Source organism: Gymnoscopelus microlampas (genome assembly GCF_963454915.1).
Source record: "Gymnoscopelus microlampas genome assembly, chromosome: 21".
NCBI lineage: Eukaryota > Metazoa > Chordata > Actinopteri > Myctophiformes > Myctophidae > Gymnoscopelus > Gymnoscopelus microlampas.
The window spans coordinates 41,043,751-41,063,989 of record NC_139958.1 but is presented as its reverse complement, the minus strand read 5'-3'; the positions used below and the strand labels follow the sequence as shown (position 1 = coordinate 41,063,989).

The following is a 20,239-nucleotide window of genomic DNA, read 5'->3' as shown; positions in this document are numbered from 1 at the left end:
TGTACCAATTTGCATGGGTTTTGTACAGAATCTGTGGGGTAGTAGTAGCAAAACATTTGTCTTGAAGAAAACACAGAATGTATAAGGCGGAAATGGGAAGGACCTGTACGTTGATCTGTCCAGCGGTGCCAGAGATTAGCTGCTCAAAGAAACTCAGACACACAGACAGACAAATGGACAGGGGTAAAAACATATTCTCCGACTCGTAGAGATAACTGCGTGAGAAGTAGCACTCAAAATAAAATGTGTTTAACTTTTATTCTCAGTGTGAAGAAATGGCGTCTGCCAGCTGTCTCCTGTCTGATGAGCAGTTCCTGTGTTCTATCTGTCTGGATGTGTTCACTGATCCAATCACCACTCCATGTGGACACAACTACTGCAAAACCTGCATCACACATTACTGGGACACTAAGGATGTGTGTCAGTGTCCACTATGTAACAAAACCTTCTATACGAGACCAGAATTCTCTGTTAATAAAGTCCTCTCTGAGATGGTTGATCAGTTCAGGAAGTCAAAGCAGCTGAGACAAACTTCCTGCACAAACCAAGAACCTGCTGAACCAGATGAAGTCTCCTGTGACGTCTGTACTGAGACCAAACTCAAAGCCCTGAAGTCTTGCTTGGTGTGTCTGACCTCCTACTGTGAGACTCACCTGGAGCCTCATCTGAGACTCACAGGGTTAAAACGACACAAACTAATTGACCCTGTGAAGAACCTGGAAGACATTTTGTGTAAGAAACATGACAGACCTCTGGAGCTGTTCTGTAAGACTGACCTCATGTGTGTTTGTCAGTTCTGCACTGAGTCAGACCACAAGTTACATCAAATTGTATCTCTGGAAGAGGCATATGAAGAAAAAAAGGCTGAGCTGGGAAAGACAGAAGCTGAAGTTCAGCAGATGATCCAGGAGAGACATGAGAAGATTCAGGGGGTCCAACACTCAGTAGAGCTCAGTAAGAAAGATGCAGACAGAGAGATAGCAGACAGTGTGCAGATCTTCACTTCTCTGATCAGCTGTATTGAGAGAAGCCAGGCTGAGCTCATTGATGTGATTGAAGAGAAGCAGAAAACAACAGAGAAACAGGCTGAAGGTTTCATCAAGGAGCTGCAACAGGAAATCTCTGAGTTAAAGAAGAGAAGCTCTGAGCTGAAGCAGCTCTCACACTCTGAAGACCACCTCCACCTCCTCCAGAACTTCACATCCATCAACACCCCTCCACCCACCAAGGACTGGGCAAAGGTCAATGTCCCTCAGTCTCCATATGTGGGGACTGTGAGGACAGCTGTGGCTCAGCTGGAGAAGATAATCAGTCAAGAGATGAAGAAGCTGTGTGATGCTGAGCTGATGAGGATCCAGAAATATGCAGTGGATATAACTCTGGACCCTGATACAGCAAATCCCTGGATCATCCTGTCTGAGGATGGAAAACAAGTGAGTTGTGGAAACATAAAAAAGAATCTCCCAGAAAACAAAGAGAGATTCTCTGCATGTGCCTGTGTCTTAGGAAAACAAAGCTTCTCCTCAGGAATGTTTTACTTTGAGGTTCAGGTTAAAGGGAAGACTGACTGGGATGTAGGAGTGGCCAGAGAGTCCATCAACATGAAGGGAAAAATCACAGTGAACCCCAACAATGGTTACTGGTGTATATGGTTGAGGAATGGAAATGAATACGAGGCTGCTGCTGGCCCTCGTGTCCTCCTCCCTGTAAGAGAGGAGGTCCAGAAAGTGGGAGTGTTTGTGGATTATGAGGAGGGTCTGGTCTCCTTTTATGATGTGGAGACCAGAGTTCATCTCTACTCTTTCACTGGCTGCACCTTCACTGAGAAACTCTATCCATACTTCAGTCCCTACACACAGAAAAATAACGGTTCGATCTGGAACCAAAAATGGTTCTTCAGAGTGATTCCATAGAAGAACCATATTTGGTTCCAGAAAGAACCTTTTACACTAAGGTTCTTTAAAGAACCATTTATTCGAATGGTTCAATAAGGAACCATTAAAGGTGCATTAAAGAACCATCAAAAAATGGTTCTTTGAGGAACCGTTTCTGGTTCCTCAAAGAACCATGTAAAAAAATGGTTCTCTGAAGAACCTTTTCTAAAGTGGTTCTTTGAGGATCCAATTGGTTCAATAAAGAACCGTTTTATAATGGTTCTTCAGAAAAAAAAAGGTTCTTTGGATAATAAATGTTTCATTACACATTAAAATATATTAGATTTACTGGAAAAGATGGACACAAGATTTTATCATTTGAATTTATTAATAAATAAGCCCACATATCTCCATATTTGAACATTAAACATGAACTTAACACATTTAGATTTAAATCTTTAGAAACTTTTGGGGGGCTAGTGGGGGCATTCTTTGTCTGTAAGGCTCATGGTCTTCAGGGTTCTTGTCCCCCAAATGGCAACAGCAAGCTCATTCATGAACAGGGAGTCCTTGGTGTTTGCTGCCACCATCTTCTGAAGGTCTCCTTTTGGAGCCACACACCAGAGCCAATGTGGACCTGAAACAGAAGAAAACAAGACATGTTTTAGAAATGAAAACACATTTTACCATGACATTTCCCAGACTTTCATTTTGGACAAAAGCAGGCACACTTCAAGTCTACTGTAAAGAAATTACATTTTCATGTCAAGGACCCCCAAATGTGGACCCTATTTGGAAAAGAGTTGGTGCCATGGACCTCCAATAGAGAAGATGTTAATTGTTGGATTAAATTTAGTACAGAATTCTACAACTGTCTATACTGTAGGTGGGGAGAGTTAAAGTAATTATTATACAGTACAATGTCATTGGATTACATACTAGCTGGTAAAACAGTAGTGAAATAACCCTTTGTGCCTGGCATCCCTATTTTGTGCATGCCATACATCCACACGGCGTAGTGTCATCATCAGTGGGCCGTACCTACGGAGGCGGAGGCGCGCTCGGGGGAAAACACAAATTTCCCCCAGCTGGTATAGACAGAGGGATGTGGGGTTTTCAAACTCACATGCTGTAAAAGTATACCAATTTAAAAAGCAGGCGTCATGGCTTGCCAGATCACAGGCACAGAACCTTGTTGCCACTGGACAAGGAACGTTACATTAGCAAATTAAACAAGAGTCCGATTGGAATGTTGTCCTGACTGGACAGAGGATCCAACACAACACAATGGCCCGAGGTTATCTGATTTAATCGCCTGGTAAGAGACACTATTACATTTTCTATAGATATGATCAATTAAACTTATCATAATATCAAAAAGCAAAAGTCATTCATTCATCAATGATGTTTATAGAACACGTTTTAGTGAATTCCTAGTACAGGAGACATCGACGCCATTACAGTTTGGAAACGCAACATGCAGCGATTTACACACAAAACAAGCCAAACCCTAACCTATCCTCGTTTAAAACCCTACAGAAAACACAATTGTTAATCTGGCAATGAACACGGAGCTAAAGCAGTGTGTAAATCCTGCATGATATCAAATGATGCATGTCGCCAAATGATAATGGTGTCGGTATACGTGCCGTTCACAAAACAGTCTCTAAATTGTACTTCAAATTCACTATAAACATTATTGATGACTTAATGGCTGTTGGGTTTCGATATAATGGTAAGTTTAATTGATCATATCTTGTAATAGTGTCTCTACCAGGCGATTAAACACTGTGCATATGTAAACATGTTTGGCAACACGGAGGGAGACGGGTGGTAACCAGAAAACTCGCCCCAAAACACGCTCGCCCCCATTTCCACCGACCAGCGGTTCTTGTATTCTTGCATCTGTATTACGGTTTGAAATAAGTTCAGGGTTAGACATAGTTTTACTGAGGTTATGTTTAGGAATACCAGGTGAATACCGGCGGGTTTGCCCCGGGGCGACTGTGTTTTGGGGCGAGTGTTTTAGTATTCAGACGGAGATGTAAAGAGGGAAACATCTCCGGTCTCGGTGGTGCTTGTGCTGAAACTTGACTAATGCAATAAAATATAAGGATAATCTGATCAGTGATAAACCACATGAACCCCAGTTTACGTATTCTGGGGGGAACATAAACCAAACATTGCCAATCTAGCTCACAGTTACAACGCGTCGCGTTCCGACGCGCTGTGAGCTCATAGATTGTCAATGTTTGGTCTTTTTAGTCACATATATCTTAAAAATAAGTCAGTCAAGTTGTGTTCCAGCTGTCCTTCTGATGGATTTTTTCTTGGCTGACAATGTTTCTATCGTCCATAAAATAGCTCTGAAAGTGATCCAAACGATCGTGTATGATGTAACTCTATGAGGCAGATCGTTGTGTTTTCCCCCGAGCCAAAATCGAATGGGCGTTCCCGTCTATTCCGTGTGTATCTATAGACGGATTTCCGCGCGACGTCATCACAGAGCAGAATGCGCAATCTGCGCATGCCTGGGGGTCAGTGGGGGAAAGGCGCGTTCGAAAATACAGCCCTGAGCGGCAGTGAGCGCACTGGCCAATACAAACTAATAGGCGAGTGTGCTCCGGTGCGTAATTTCCAAACGCACCCATAGGCTTCCCCCCGCAGCTGCGCGGTCATATTCCTCTCATGTTTACTAACAGGAAACCTCCCTATAGGCAAAACTGTTCAAAAATAGTTCAGAAATAGCAAAACCTAGCTGATCTACAAGCTCACGATGCATCATGACCCGTTGCCTATTTTTGAAATAGTGCTTTTGTGCTTAACTGTTTCTTATTTAGCTGGGGACACTGTGGAACCCCCTGGGGACCCCACTTTTATGAACCACTGTCCTACACAGTATGTTTCTTCAATACCTTGTCACCGTTGGTGTCAAACATCCCAGGTGTCGATGCCAAATCGTCTGACTCGGGGGGAAGAGGAAATGGAGGAAGTTGCAACTGAAAATGTAGAGAATCACATTTAAGCTCCTTTTGGCAGTATCACAGTACTTATATTGTACACATTGTCACCATTTTCCGTAGAACAGTATGACTGTCTAAACACACCTATGCTGTCACTGGTTTGCTTATCTGCAGCAGGGATGTCAGGCTTTGCTGCAGAGCTATATTGGGGCCCTTCCTCCAGTTTCTGTTTTGCAATCTCTAATTTGTTGCATCTTAAAGCATGAACAGGGTACGGAGAAAAAAAAGAAAAAACAAATGAATTGATGTATGCGTTAGTAGGATAACAGTTTAATAATGAACCTAGCATCTGTCCACTCCATATAACATGCTTTCTATATAATGTTTTTTTTAACATTTGTGGTCAAGATCTAAGTAAAAAAGAACATGAGAACAATTAACCAACATATAGATATATACTTGAGAAGAGCAAACTCATGCAACTGTTTCGTTAAAATTAGTCATTGCTTACTTAGTTTTAAGGTGCTGTAGGTCCAGCTCCAACTCTTTGGCCTTCTTCTGGGTACGACTGTACTTGACATTTCGTCGTGGATAGCTTGGGGTACAACAGCATCTCCACCATATTCAGACGAGTCAGAGTCTAAAGGTAGTGCAATAGGGGTGTGCCGATATATCGTCCCGCGATATATCGCGATACGTTTTCGCGACGATATGTATCGTTTTGGAAAAAAAAAATATCGTTTTTGAATTTTTTTTTTTTTTTTTTTTTTTTTTTTACAATCATGATAATCAGGCATGCAAACGTCCCCGAAGTGAAAAGAGTGACAACATGTTTTTTTTTTCGGGTCAGGTGTCATACTATTTGGATTCAAAACGGCTATTGTAGCTGAAAAGCTACAAGTTTGCATGTCTGAATAATGCAAAAACAGAATTATTTGTTTGCATTTTCTTTTTTTCTCCTCCATATATTTCCATAATAAAAAAAGTGCGTATCGTATCGTATCGAAATCGTATCGAAGTTGTGAGCCAAATATCGTATCGTATCGTTTGGTGAAATTAGTGTATCGGCACACCCCTATAGTGCAAGTGATATATTTTGGATAAAACAAGATATTTTTTGTTATAAAGTTAAAGTGGAATAAAATGTAATTTTATGCAATCTGTATCGTAGAGTATATTAATACAATAACTTATACAATCTGTATGTTAGAGTATGTTAATACAAATAATACTATATAACTTATACAATTGGGGTGGTTGCATTTCGTCTCGCCTGCTCTTCTATTGAGACATTTAGTGTCAAAGGTCATGTCTCACCTAGACACAGGATCTGACATGAATTTTGATCTGATGGTCAAGGTTCAATGTATCACCTGAGCAAGCAGGCAGGCTCTATAGAGCGTGCCAAAAATCCTGAAGGGGGCGTCAACAAGTGTCATTTGGTAGAGGCGGACATCTTTGAGGGGTATAAAACAGGTTGACTTAACATTGCCCCCCTCAAGTATGTCTGCAGCTACTATGCCACGCGCCCCATGGTGACGAGTCGTTGGCACGCTCTATTAGCTCAATGGTAAAAGCACTTGCTCAGGAAACCGGGTTCAAATCCGGGGGAGAAGAGGAAAGTTACATAGTGCAGCTTTAACCCATTAAGACCTGAGGCCGATTCTAAAAATGTTCTCTAAATCCTAAAAGTTTTTTGAAAATAAAAGGAAAAAGATTTGAGGTACAAATGTTCGCTTTAAAAAATATATATTCAAAGATTTTCAAAAATAGCAATCTACAAGCTCATAGCGTGACACCGAGTGCCGCGCTATGAGCTTGTAGATCTGCTGTTTTTGAATGGCCAAAGAAATGGCCAAGTTTTTGAATGGCCAAAGAAATAAAAAAAAATGACACAGATGCGTTCCCGGTCTTAACACATTGACTGCCAAGATCGAATTAATTCGATATTAGCATCCCATCGCTTGCGTGCCTAGATCGAATTAACTCGATATTAGGTCTTTTCATTGGTATACGGTAGATTGCAATCTTCCACAACCTGTGTATTAATATTAAGCTTCTACGACAAAATAAAAGTCACATGATCGCAAAAGTCACATGATCTGAGCAAAACACAACAAATCCGGGTGCAGAACCACAGTCCCTGTGGCATTCTAAACAAACAGTGAGCAGAGACGGACGGACAGAGAAATAGAGTGAGAGAGAGCGAGAGACAGCGACTGAGAGACAGAGAAAGAGCAAGCGATCGTTAGTTAGTTAGTTAGTTAGTTAGTTTGGTAAAGTTAGGAGAGGTGCAAGATATATATATATATAGGTGAGAGTAAGACGTTTATATAGTATAGTAGTACATAGATATATAGGTGAGAGTTAGGTGTACATATTTATAGGTGGGAGTCGGACTCGGGAGTATAGTTTTTAGGCGAGATGCGAAGAAAAAGCAAGGCCAAATGGCCTCGGAGAGACCCGACCCAAAGAACTATTTTGGAGACAATGTCCTTCACTGCTCCCCCGGGACCCCCATCACCACCGGGACCACCATCACGACCTGTGGAGGAACCACCACGACCTGAGAAGAAGCCGTCGGCGGTGGCGTCTTTCACCGCTCCCCCGCGACCACCTTCGCCACTAGCTGGGGGCTCCAAGGAGGTGAAGCAGGCGGCGTCTCTCACTACCCCCGAGGGATCTGTTGACGTGAAGCCATCTCTATCGGTGAAAGATACCTATGTCTTCACGTCAGCAGAACCCTCGTGGCGACCACCTCCGCCGCGACCACCTCCGCCGCGACCACCTCCGCCATTGGAGGGATCCGAGGAGGCGAAGACTGCTCCCCAGGGATCTGAGGAGACATCGGTGTCTTCGACCGTCCCCCGGCGCGGGCGGCGACGACCACGGAGGCCTAAGAAGCAACCACCCCCCCCACCACCTCCCCCACCACCTGCGGAGGTATCTGAGCCTGAGGAGGACACGAACCCACCGGTACCAGACCCCGATCCCGGGCACCGATTGCGTCGTAGCAAAAGACCGACTCCGAGGACCGTGTCATATCGCCCAGAACCAGACACTACTGACGGTGAAGAGAGCTCCGATTCGGATTGTTCTGGCAGCTGGGAGCCAAGCGAGCCAAGCCCAAGGAAACATTGTCTGGATCCGTTTACCAGTGGTAAGAATATATATATATATATATATTTTTTTTATCATATTTTACCTTTTGGTTGTACTCTGAAAATAGCAGATCTACAAGCTCACAACGCCTCGCGCTGCGACGCGTTGTGAGATTGTAAATCGGCTATTTACCTCATATTTGTATAAAGTCTGTGGGGCACTACTTACTTATATCAACATATAAAATGGCACCAAACCATTCAATCGCATCACAACGTAGTGCTTTTATCTTGTTATGATCATTGAATGGTGCCATTTTATATTTTGATGAATTGAATACCTATGAATGGTTTCATCCTTTTTAGACAAATTGTTTGACTGGGCCTCTAACAACTGGAGGTGTGTGTAACACCTTATTTATATATGGACAATGTAGAAGCCCGGTGTGGATTTCTAGGATATTGCACTCTGGGTCAGCCAGTTATAAAATATGTATTTATTTTATTCTGTATCTATTTATATGCATGTGATTTATTTGAATATGTTGACGATGTAGCCTATGAATTTGTTGACTTGTAGATCTGGGGTTTTTTTTGGGGGGGGGGGGGTGGCATACTTCAAAGGGAAGAGGTCATGTCATGTCATGACAACAAATGTTTTGATTTTGTTGGGGGTCGACATGAGGCCATGTCAACAAAGTCTTTTGTAGTGTTGTGGGTCACATGAGGACATGTCAACAATGATTTTCAAATCCCTTTGATGGCTTTAGTTTTTGGGGTGGAGGCCAGGTGCAGCGAGGCCCCCACCATCATAATACAATTCATCAAAGGGGACTAAGGTCACCTTATGTCCACAACATCAACAGTGTTTGATCTTGTTTACTTTCAGACGACGAATATGCGTCTGATGATGCAATGGAGTCGTCATCTCATCACACACAGTCTGCTAGTTGTAGGAAAGGTAAGACTTGTAGGACTACTTAGGTAGACAAGACACTTGTCTTGTGTGTGTGACATTACTGGCAGAAATAAGTAAGAACGATGCCAGCTATGATGTAAAAGCAATCAAATCTTGAAAATGTTTGACTTACAATGTCAGTCCCCCATAAACTCTTGAGTGTGCGTCGCATCGCGACATGTTGTGATCTTGTAGATCTGCTATGTACAATGTGTACAAATGGAACCAAATGGTCCATTTGGTTCCATTTGCACACACTCAAGAGTTTATGGGGGACAGGGGGACTGACATTCAGTATTGCTTTTACATCATAGCTGGCATCGTTCTTACTTATTTCTGCCAGTAATGTCACACACACAATGATATGTTGTGCCATTTTGTACTTATTTGATGTATATACTATTATTGCATTCAGCTTTGCCACAGTAATAGAAAATGTCTAAAACCCCAATCTGCTATGATAAATGTCATTCATTCTAAGTTCCACAAAGTAATGCACCACCTGCGTGACACATGCTGGTAGTAAAAATAAATGTACATCTTATTTAGCAAAATATTTTATGTTTTACTGTGATTTCAGACATGATGGATTTGGAGGAGGAAGCAGGTCCATCGCGTTCAACTGTACCACCTGTCCGCCGTGAAAGAGGTAAGACCGTTTTCTGTTTATCACAGCTGTACCACACATGATTTTGACAGCACATTTTGATTCAGTCATAGTCTGTTGAATAAAATTCCATTTAGTTTTAGTCACACATAATGTAGTGTCACACATAGTGTGTTATTTCTGCCAGTAATGTCTGACACACACACACACACACACACACACACACACACACACACACACACACACACACACACACACACACACACACACACACAATGATATGTTGTGCCATTTTGTACTTATTTGTTTTATATAATATTATTGCATTCAGATTTACAAAATTGCTAAAACCCCACTCTGCAATGATAAATGTCATTCATTCTAAGTTCCACAAAGTAATGCACCACCAGCATGACACATGCTGGTAGTGAAAATAAATGTACATCTTATTTACCAAACTATTTTATGTTTTACTGTGATTTCAGACATGATGGATTTGGAGGAGGAAGCAGGTCCATCGCGTTCAACCGCAGTACCACCTGTCAGCCGTAAAAGAAGTAAGAGCGTTTTCACAGCTGTACCACACATGATTCTGACAGCACATTTTGATTCAGTTTTAGTCATAGTCTGTTGAATACAATTCCATTTAGTTTTAGTCATATTTTCATATAAATCAACACTGCCACACAAATAAAAAAATATGTATTTTATGGTAATTGTGTATTTCTGTAATTCACAGAACGTGGTGGAAAGCCCCCGGCTGTCTGGAAGGACACAGATTGGGAACCTAGGACGGACATACCATTCACTGCTAGTCCGGGTCCACGCAATGCTGCGGCTGAAATACAGTCTACACTTCCTGTTGACTTTCTGGCGCTGTTCGTGACTGATGAGCTGCTAGAGATGATCGTTCAGGAAAGCAACATCTATGCTGCAGCGTTCATCGCGGCCAGGAGTGAGGAGGAAGTGGCACAGCATCCACATAGCAGAGTGAATGAATGGAAAGCCGTTACAGTGGGAGAACTGAAAAACTTTTTCGCCCTGTTGTTCCTGACTGGCCTTGTGCGAAAGCCTGAACTACAGTACTATTGGTCGACTGATGACCCTGTGCTTACACCGTTCTTTGGCCAAAACATGTCGCGCAACAGGTTCCAGATTATCTGGCGGTTTATACATTTCACAAACAATGAGGCTGATGCTGCTGCTGCTGCAGCCGCCGCTGCTGCCGCCGAGGCTGCTGGTGAAGTCTTTGTCCCGGACAGGCTGTGCAAAATCAACCCGGTTTTGCTCTACCTCACAGAAAAATTCAAGGAGATGTTTGTTCCAAGTCGCAACATCAGCATCGATGAGGGGATGCTTCTGTGGAGGGGACGCCTATCCTTCAGAGTGTACAACCCACAGAAGCCCACCAAGTACGGAATAAAGTCATACATTCTGTGTGATTCTGGAACGGGGTACTGTTACAGCATGAAGCCATATGCTGGACAGTACTCTTCCCTACCAGACACAGTCACTTTTCTGTTGCAGGGTCTTACAGGGTACGGGTTTTCTTTGTTTATGGACAATTACTATAACTCAGTGGGGCTGTATGAACTCCTCCTAGATAACAACACACATGCCTGTGGTACTATGAGGCTAAAAAGAGGTGAACCACAAGCCATGAGGGATGTGACGGTGTCCAGCCTGAGAGTGGGAGAGAGAAAGATGCTCCACAATGGCAAAGTGATGTTGTTGGCTTGGCGAGACAAACGCATCGTTCGATTGATCACAACTCGGCACAAGGATGAGATGGCGACCAAGATGGTGAGACAGAAACACCACAGAGACAAAGTGCCACAGGAGAAGCCAGTTTGTGTCCTTGAATACAATAAGAGCATGAATGCAGTGGACCGGCTTGATCAAAACCTAAGCTACTACCCCTTCATCCGAAAGACAGCCAAGTGGAGCAACAAGTTTGTGGTGTACCTACTCCAAATCAGCATGTATAATGCATTCGTACTCTACAAAGCAAGGAATCCAGGTGGCGACTGTAAATGCATGTATGACTTCATCAACAGTGTTGTCAAGGCCTGGACCGCTGTGAGATATGTCCCAGTGGAAGCAGATTATGTCCCTCCACAAGATGTCCCAGCAGACCCGCCTGGCCCCCCCCCGGCCGCCTGTCAGCAGCAACCTCACCAGCAGCAGCCTCATCCTGCCCGCCCCCGCCGTCCCCCGCCCTCTCCGCCCCCCCCTGCCCCCCGGCGTCCTTATGCACCAAGAAGTCGCGAACCTCGTGACCGATTGAGTGGCGATATGAATGTCCATGTGCTTGTCAATATCCCCCGCACCGCCAAAAAAAAGGGCCCAACGAAATGGTGCAGAGTTTGTACCAGGAGGGGAAAGCGGAGTGAGACGAGGCTACAGTGCAAAAGCTGTTTGGTACCCCTCCATCCTAGTGAATGCTACAATGATTACCACAATATGGAGAAGTATTATTGAATCATTTTGATTGTATTTGTTTGTTTTAGCCATCTCTGCCTTATTTCGATTATGCTAAAATGCACTTTTGTTTTATTTTCATTTTGTATTTATTTTGACTTTGATTTATGATTTATTATGCTCTGAGACAGCCAACACACTGCCCCGGGGGATCTGAGTACGTGAAGCCATCTTTGTCGGTGAAAGACATCTATGCCCTCACGTCCTCAGAACCCTCACGGGGACCACCTCCGCCCTGAAGGATCTGAGGAGACATTGATGTGCTGGCCAGGCAAAACACACAATGATGATATATTGTGTCATTTTGTACTCTATTTTGTATTTGAAAGGTACTTGTACTTGAAAAAGTTGTACTTGTAAAAAGGCAAATATATATATGTGAAAGCCATATAAAGAGTGTTCAAATGTGTCTGCCTGAGTCGTTTCAAACTTTTTCTGTAGACTGTTGGTTTTATATCATAGATGTACAATTGCAAACTAGCAGTTATGTAACTCTTGTGTGTACAAATGGAACCAGTGAAATCAGTATCCTAATCTGAAGAAAACCTGGACATAGAATATATACATACATACACCCTATTTGACCATTACTGTGAGTTATGGGGGACTCACATTCAGTAATTGGGTGTCGTGATCAAAATAAGGCTGTATATAACTGTTTCACGCTATAAAAAGTCAAACATTTTCTGATTTGATTGGTTTATGTCATAGATGCTATCTGGATCTCAGTGCTTGTCTGCATGGCATTCACAGAAAATAATTCCTCCTCACTTACCTTGCATACAGTCTATATGTCTATATGGTTTCTATCAGGGGTCATCAATATGTCTGTATTGGATGGATGGATGTGTCCTATATAAAAGTATATTCAAAGCACTTTCTCAGTGTTGTTAGTTTGAAAACAACAACTGTGCAGATGTCTGATGTCAGTAATGTGTCACTGAAGGTGAAAATATAAGGGTCTAATCACTGTTCTGCCTGAGAGAGAGAGTTTCACAAAAGCCTCATTATCTCAGCTTTTTGATCCAGATAGCTGATTTTGGTGAAACCAAGCTATATTCAACTGCCAATAGCTAAAGAACAGAACATGCTAGGAACTCACTTTTAGGACGTACTGTTTCACTCTATAAAAAGTCAAACTGATTTGATTTCTGATTTGATTGGTTTATGTCATAGATGCTATCTGGATCTCAGTGCTTGTCTGCATGGCATTCACAGAAAATAATTCCTCCTCACTTACCTTGCATACAGTCTATATGTCTATATGGTTTCTATCAGGGGTCATCAATATGTCTGTATTGGATGGATGGATGTGTCACAATGTAGGGATTTATTTTGACCACCAGAGGGGGACAGTGCAAAATCTCTCCCTGTGTGTGCGTGTGTGTGTGTGTGTGTGTGTGTGTGTGTGTGTGTGTGTGTGTGTGAAATTATAATGGTGTGTAAAACAAACTCAAACAATTGGCACAGATAATGCCAAGTCTTGACACACACACACACACACACACACACACACACACACACACACACACACACACACACACACACACACACACACACACACACACACACACACACACACACACACACACACACACACACACACACTTCTTTTGATCTTATAACTTTGAAAAGAAAAACGTTGAAATGAGCTTGAGATTTGTTTATCAACAAGACACATGTTGATAAACGTTGATGTGAAAAAGCTATATAAAAGTATATTCAAAAGCACTTTCTCAGTGTTGTTAGTTTGAAAACAACAACTGTGCAGATGTCTGATGTCAGTAATGTGTCACTGAAGGTGAAAATATAAGGGTCTAATCACTGTTCTGCCTGAGAGAGAATGTTTCACAAAAGCCTCATTATCTCAGCTTCTAGATCCAGATAGCTGATTTTGGTGAAACCAAGCTATATTCAACTGCCAATAGCTAAAGAACAGAACATGCTAGGAACTCACTTTTTTTCCTGGCGAAAGTAGAGATTCTGATCTTTGTTTTGAGGTATTCCATGTGTTCATAGGCCTAGCACAAAATGTTCTGTGGGCCTAGATAGACTGGCCAGAAAGCTCAAAAATGGCTGGCACAGGGAGCTATGGCTGGGGTTTTACCTCTGGCAGTCAATGTGTTAATAAGCAGGGGTCTCTCAATCTCTTTAATAAGTAGACAATTCAGTTTCAGATGGGTTGCCAATTTCAGGAGAGAGTACCTATTCATTAGCTTCAATGTTAAGTGTTCCTGTTCCAATGTTGTATGCCCACTTCTTTGTGTCATCACTTCCAATTGCACTTATTTATCCTGTATCCAGAGTTCTGATTAAATTTGGTATTCCTGGAAATGCATTTTCGGCTTACTAAAGAGGTGAAGAGTCTGGGAGACCCCTGTTACTGAACAGTTTGAAGCAATGATTACTTTAATATTACACAAAACAATATCACTTTACCTTCAAACTGTTTTCTTTTCTTTGTGGGAGGGGAGGGGGGGGGGCATAACACATAATGGTTCTCTCTTCTTGGGTTCCTTTTTCTGTTTTCGTAGGGCTGCCTGCAAACCATTCGTTTTGGCCACTGCAGCCAAAGAAATGTGTAATAATAACACACACACACACACACACACACACACACACACACACACACACACACACACACACACACACACAGACAGACAGACAGACAGACAGACAGACAGACAGACAGACAGACAGACAAGCGAATCATTAATGTTCAGAGTTCACAGGATATTAAAACACTCTGTAGCTTCATCACTGAAAGCCACACACACACACACACACACACACACACACACACACACACACACACACACACACACGCCAGATTTTGAATTTAGTTTTGAGCAGCACACAGGCAAGCAGTACAGATAGTGGCCTATATTAAAAATTATATTGTATATTCCCACTGTAATTTCTTGTAATTATTGTCATAATCCCTTTATCAAGACACATTATATAACTAAACAATGTTGGGTCATGACTTGTGATTGACTTAGAACACAGCAGCCTACGCACTTATAAATACAGTCAGTAATAGTAGGCTAAAAAGCCTACATAAACAGTATTTCTGTGTGTCAACACTCACCTAAAATGTCCGCCGCTTCTTCTTCTTTCTTTTATCTTCTCTGAAGCCGGTTTATAATTATTTTTTATGAATCTAAAGCAATGCAATTGATTTAACTTTCTATGAAGTGAGAGCAGGCAGCTTGACTCGAGACAGCATTCATTCTCCCCGCGCGTCGCGAGCGGTCGGGAGCATAGAGTTCAAGGGTCGCGAGCCAGCTGAGACATTGTTGCCAGATTTTGTGAGAGAAATAAGCAGCCAGGTCTGTGAAAACAATTAAGCCCAAAAGAAGCGACACCTACATAGTTTTATAGAGCTTTATCTACAAGCTCACAGTGCGTCGCATTTGCAACGCATTGTGAGCTTGTAGATCTGCTATTTTCAAAAAGAATAAGTGAAATATTTCACTAATATTTACGAGCAACTTTACAGAAAAACAAGCCCAAAGTCGCTTATAATAAGCAGATATGGCAACACTACTCAGGGCCCATAAAGGGCCCACTTCTCTGTAAAAACAGATCACAAAGCTCACAACGCGTCGAATGCAACAAGATGTAATGTAAAATATACTGTATATACTGGGGGGGGGGGGGGGGGGGGGCAATTAGACCATTAGACTGTGAAAATCTTCACAGTCTAATGGCAGGTAAGATGTCTCCCCGGGATCCAAACTAGTTAAAATAGCAGATCTGCAAGCTCACAACTCTTGTAGATCTGCTGTTTTTTTTTATTAATTGATGGAATATATTTTTTTAAATATTATATATAATATTATATTACATTATATTATATATTTTAGATTTTTATATAATCATATTTGAGCTGGGGACCCCCCACCCTGATAAGCACTTGGAATGTAGGAGTTGATGCATTTACGTTTAGTTTGACTCTATTGTGAAAATAGCAGATCTTCAAGCTCACAACGCCTCGCAAGGAAGGTGTTGTGAGCTTGTAGATCTGCTATTTTCAATGTTTTTATAGTATAGTTTGTTGATTACTTTTGATGCAGTAATGGTGTTTTTTTTTTTGGTACTAAACAGGTCTTAAAGGTCCTTAAATTGTCACTTCACTGTCATCTGGGGACCACCCCCAAATCACGTGGGGACCCCCCTGGGAGTCCCGATCCACATGTTGAGAACCACTGATCTAACCAAACTTTACCAGCTGCTAAGCTGGTCTTTGCTGGTCTGTCCACCCATTTGACCAGCAAAGACCAGCTACCAGCTTGGCTTTGCTGGTCAGTCCAGCCAGCCAGCTGGCTGACCAGCAAAATCCAGCAGAATCCAGCTTAGTGACCAGCTAACCAACTACACTGGCAAACCAGCCTGACCAGCCTGACCAGCTTGTCCAGCCTGGTATGCCATCTAAACCAGCTTAAGACCAGCCAAGACCAGCTCATACCAGCTAAAACCAGCAACCTTCATAAGCTGGTTTGTGCTGTTTTTTTCAGCAGGGTGGTTAAGGCTGAATTTGACATCAGAGATAAGGCTTTTTTCCCCCCATATTATATAATATGATTAGACTGACAATAGACTCTCGGGTTACCTATCCTAAAACTACAATCTCCATGTAATGAATTTGATGTATTACCCTTGCTTTTTGTGAATAACTCTGAAATAAGAGCGTCTACTAAAATAATAATTTGTAATTGTTTTATACAGGTTATAATTTACAGTTGCAAAATCCCCTACCAATAAGAACCTTTCAAATCCCATAGAACCATATGAGGAATATGAAGAACTATTTGTAATATAAAATGGTTTGGAAAATAATTCCCCCTTCCTTGAACCTTTTAAATCTTGAGAACCATATGAGGAATCTGGAGAACCATTTGCTCTATAAAATGGTTCTCTATTAGGTGATGGTTCTTCAAAGAACCATATAGCGTTTTAAAGAACCATTTAAGAATCTAAAGAACCATTTGCTATATAAAATGGTTCTTTAGCAGGTGATGGTTCTTCAAAGAACCATATAGGGTTTTAAAGAACCATTTTAAAGAACCAAAGAACCTTTTTTTTCTGTGTGATAATAACAATGGTAAAAACTCTGCTCCTCTGATCATCTCTCCTGTCAATCACACAGATTAGATTAAACTAATCCTCAGCGTTACATGAAAAGGTTAGTTTTCATTTAAAGCACAAATATGTGTATGGATGGAAGGGTTCATACAGGTCAGTCAACTATAATTTCAAATCAATTTATGAAATTGTTGTCCCTAACACATGTATTCTATTGAAACACAAAACCTAATTTTACATGTCTGAATTGTAGCCAGATATATTTTTTTCTTTAAAAAAAATAAAAATACATTAGCTTAAAGTATATTCCTGTCTGTGAGACTGTAGAATTGTCTGTCTGTATTTCTTTCTTGGTACAAGGACTAGATTATATTTTATTTTACAACATTCAGGTTTAAGTTACACTTTTTGTTCATCAATGTGCAAGATTGATATCTACCTGGAATTAAACATAATTGTATTGTCAGTCTTACACTGATACTAGAACGTTGAATTACAAATAGGAATGCAGTGATTCTGCAATGATTATGTTATTGTCTCCTTTATTTACAGTAGTTATCTATGATGTTATCAAGCATAGAAGAGGGAAAATGTGATTCTTCAAAAGAAATGGCTATTACATAATTATATTATGACCGTGTACTCCTTGAGTTGTTTTCTCAAAGCAGACGTTAACCACTTGGGGAACATTCACCGAAAACAGATCTACAAGCTCACAACGCATCGCAACGGTAGATCGGTTATTTTCGGTGAAGAGATTTGGTGTAGAGGCAAAAAAGACTCAGGTCTGTTTTAAGTATAGAGGGTATAAGTTGTTGTTGTGATTTGGGGGTTTTGGGGTACAGAATGTTGTCACATTAATGAATATATATTTTGGTTTTCATCTTATGTGGAATTGTGCAGGCATTTTCTGCATGTCTAGCATTTGTTGGTGAGGAAGAGTTTGATGTTTGAAACAAGGAAAAATACAATATTGTTATTTGGTGGATTTACAATAAATGTTCATGAGGTGATTATCCAGTCGGCAGACTATATATCTTTCACCTGTTCTTCTGTCCAGCACCTGGTATTTTATTGTTTGAATACATTTTTATTCTTATATTTATTTATTATATTGTCACTGTCGGGCAGAAACCTTATACTAACCGTATATCCAAGTTTCCCATAGTTTATTTTAAAATAAATTAATGCCCTAAATCATCACACAAGAGTGTCACACAGAAGTAGTGAAAATAGAAGATCTACAAGCACACAATTTATCGCGATGCAAGGCATTGTGAGCTTGTAGATCTGCTATTTTAACCATTTAAAATGTTTTTAGAATAATTATGCAAAAGGAATGTTTTAGGACATACAAGGTCTCCACCCGACATTTTGATGTACAACATCTATATTGTTTAAACTCTGCCATCGTCATCCCATCAGTCCGAGGGACGGGAGCATTGTGATTGGCTAGTCAGTAGTATAGATCCCATAAATAAAAAACAAAATGAGTGGGGTCCTAAATACATATCGTCACTGTCGGGTAGAAACCTTGTACCAAAAGTGTTACTTTTCAGGAGATGGAAAAAACAATGCTACACTTGTACAACAACAAAGTGGGGCATGTATATACATTTTCGGTTCCGTGACTAGGGTTGGGATTTCATTTTAACCATTCCAGTTCTTTAACGATTTCCTCTTAACGGTCTGATTCCTAAACGGGTCCCTTTGACGATTCCTATGTTAAAAATGTATAATTTTGGCATACATTAACATTTTTAATTAACACAAATTCAGTCATGCACATCACTGCATACATATTATTGGTTCCCAAAGTGCGGTCCAGGGACCCTCTGGGTTACTTAAGGGGGTTCATAATGAACCCTTACAGGTATGTAACTCTCACTCTTATGGAGTTATGGTGGTCCTTGAAATTAACAAGTTTGAGAACCACTATTATTGTAACAGTATAGCAGACGTAAAGTCCACATACCAGCTCTGACAGTGTGATGAAACTGGTTCTGGAAACGGTTCCAAATGTGATGGAAGCGATTCTGATTCCACAATGTTGGATTTGGTTCCTCTGGTTCCTTATCTCAACCCTTCTATCCGTGACATGAAAATGTGAGAGAACCACTGCTCTACAAAACGTTTTTAAACATTTAATACAACATTTGCAGATGTACTGCGAACTCATAGACAGCACAGTAGATACGTATTATTCATCAACAGAGACAAAGTTACATTAAATTGCATAACATGATGGTCCTCCATTTTCATATGCCTTGAATTTCCCCCTGGCCAATCTTTGGTAATAATGACAGGTTGAGGTTTCCATGAAGTTCAAAGCTTTTAGCTCGGGACCCAAGAGACATGTGATGTCTCCACAGGATCCAAACTTACAAAACTTCACTCACAACCCATACTAGTGAAAATAGCCAATCTGCTATTTTCACAACTTTTTAAAAGCTTTTTTTTATTCATAGAATTTCTTATTAATGTAGGAATTTCCTAAGTTAAAAGGATATTCGCGACCCATAAAAATGTATCCACGACCCAACAATGGCTTCCCACCCATTGTTTGGGAAACACTGCTCTATAGCAGTCATTACTATCATAATATAGAGCTATTTCACACTTTAAAATATAATAATAAAACTAAAATGACGTACTGCACCTGTAAGGCAGCAGGAGCCTTTTGTAATCCTTTCATTTGACCCCTGACCTCAATGAATGGCCTCTGACCTGTATGGGCTAACAGAGGTCACGGTGTGACATCACCTTTTCCTCAGGACCAATCAGAGACCTTGTTACACAGAGACACCCCCTATTATTTACTGTGACTGGCCAGTTTATTGCAATGCCTAATGCGTGCGCACAGACAGACAGACAGACAGAGAAGCAAACACACAAACACACATGCACAGACACACAGTCTTACAGGCACACACATGCACATGTGCACACGGCACGCACAAATGTTGGCACGAGCATACACACACCACACTCACCTGCGTGCTTGTATATCGGCTATTTTCGAATAGACAAAAGGATCAAATCTGGCTTAATTGGTTAATGCACGTTTTGTAATAATCATCTAAATCTACAAAGTAACATATGACTAAATCCTTCAAATTATTGTAGTGGACTAAAAAGTACATTGTTTGCCTCTGAAATGTAGTGGA

At 41.2% G+C, this 20,239-nt stretch overlaps 1 protein-coding gene and 2 long non-coding RNA genes across 4 annotated transcripts in view; 2 read left to right on the top strand and 1 right to left on the bottom strand.

The window, feature by feature from the left end:
* The window catches only part of LOC311038006 (uncharacterized protein), a gene marked incomplete at its 3' end in the record, with an annotated part of 148,681 nt that overhangs the window by 21,528 nt on the left and 106,914 nt on the right, over positions 1 to 20,239 (top strand). Inside the window, exon 3 of the mRNA XM_084047302.1 lies at positions 267 to 1,846. Within this exon, the coding sequence (XP_083903428.1) occupies positions 267 to 1,846 (1,580 nt within the window). The remainder of the gene's footprint in view (positions 1 to 266; positions 1,847 to 20,239) is intronic.
* Positions 2,246 to 15,250, bottom strand: LOC311038255. Of its 2 annotated transcripts, none has more exons than XR_014600038.1 (5): positions 15,076 to 15,250; positions 5,349 to 5,477; positions 4,982 to 5,091; positions 4,790 to 4,873; positions 2,246 to 2,511 (listed from the first exon to the last, which is right to left on the bottom strand). It is a non-coding gene; the product is annotated as an uncharacterized lncRNA (long non-coding RNA). The 2 variants fall into 2 exon arrangements; XR_014600039.1 differs by lacking the exon at positions 15,076 to 15,250 and adding an exon at positions 14,424 to 14,482.
* On the top strand, positions 9,485 to 10,692 carry LOC311038257. Its single transcript, XR_014600040.1, has 3 exons — positions 9,485 to 9,545; positions 9,989 to 10,060; positions 10,243 to 10,692. It is a non-coding gene; the product is annotated as an uncharacterized lncRNA (long non-coding RNA).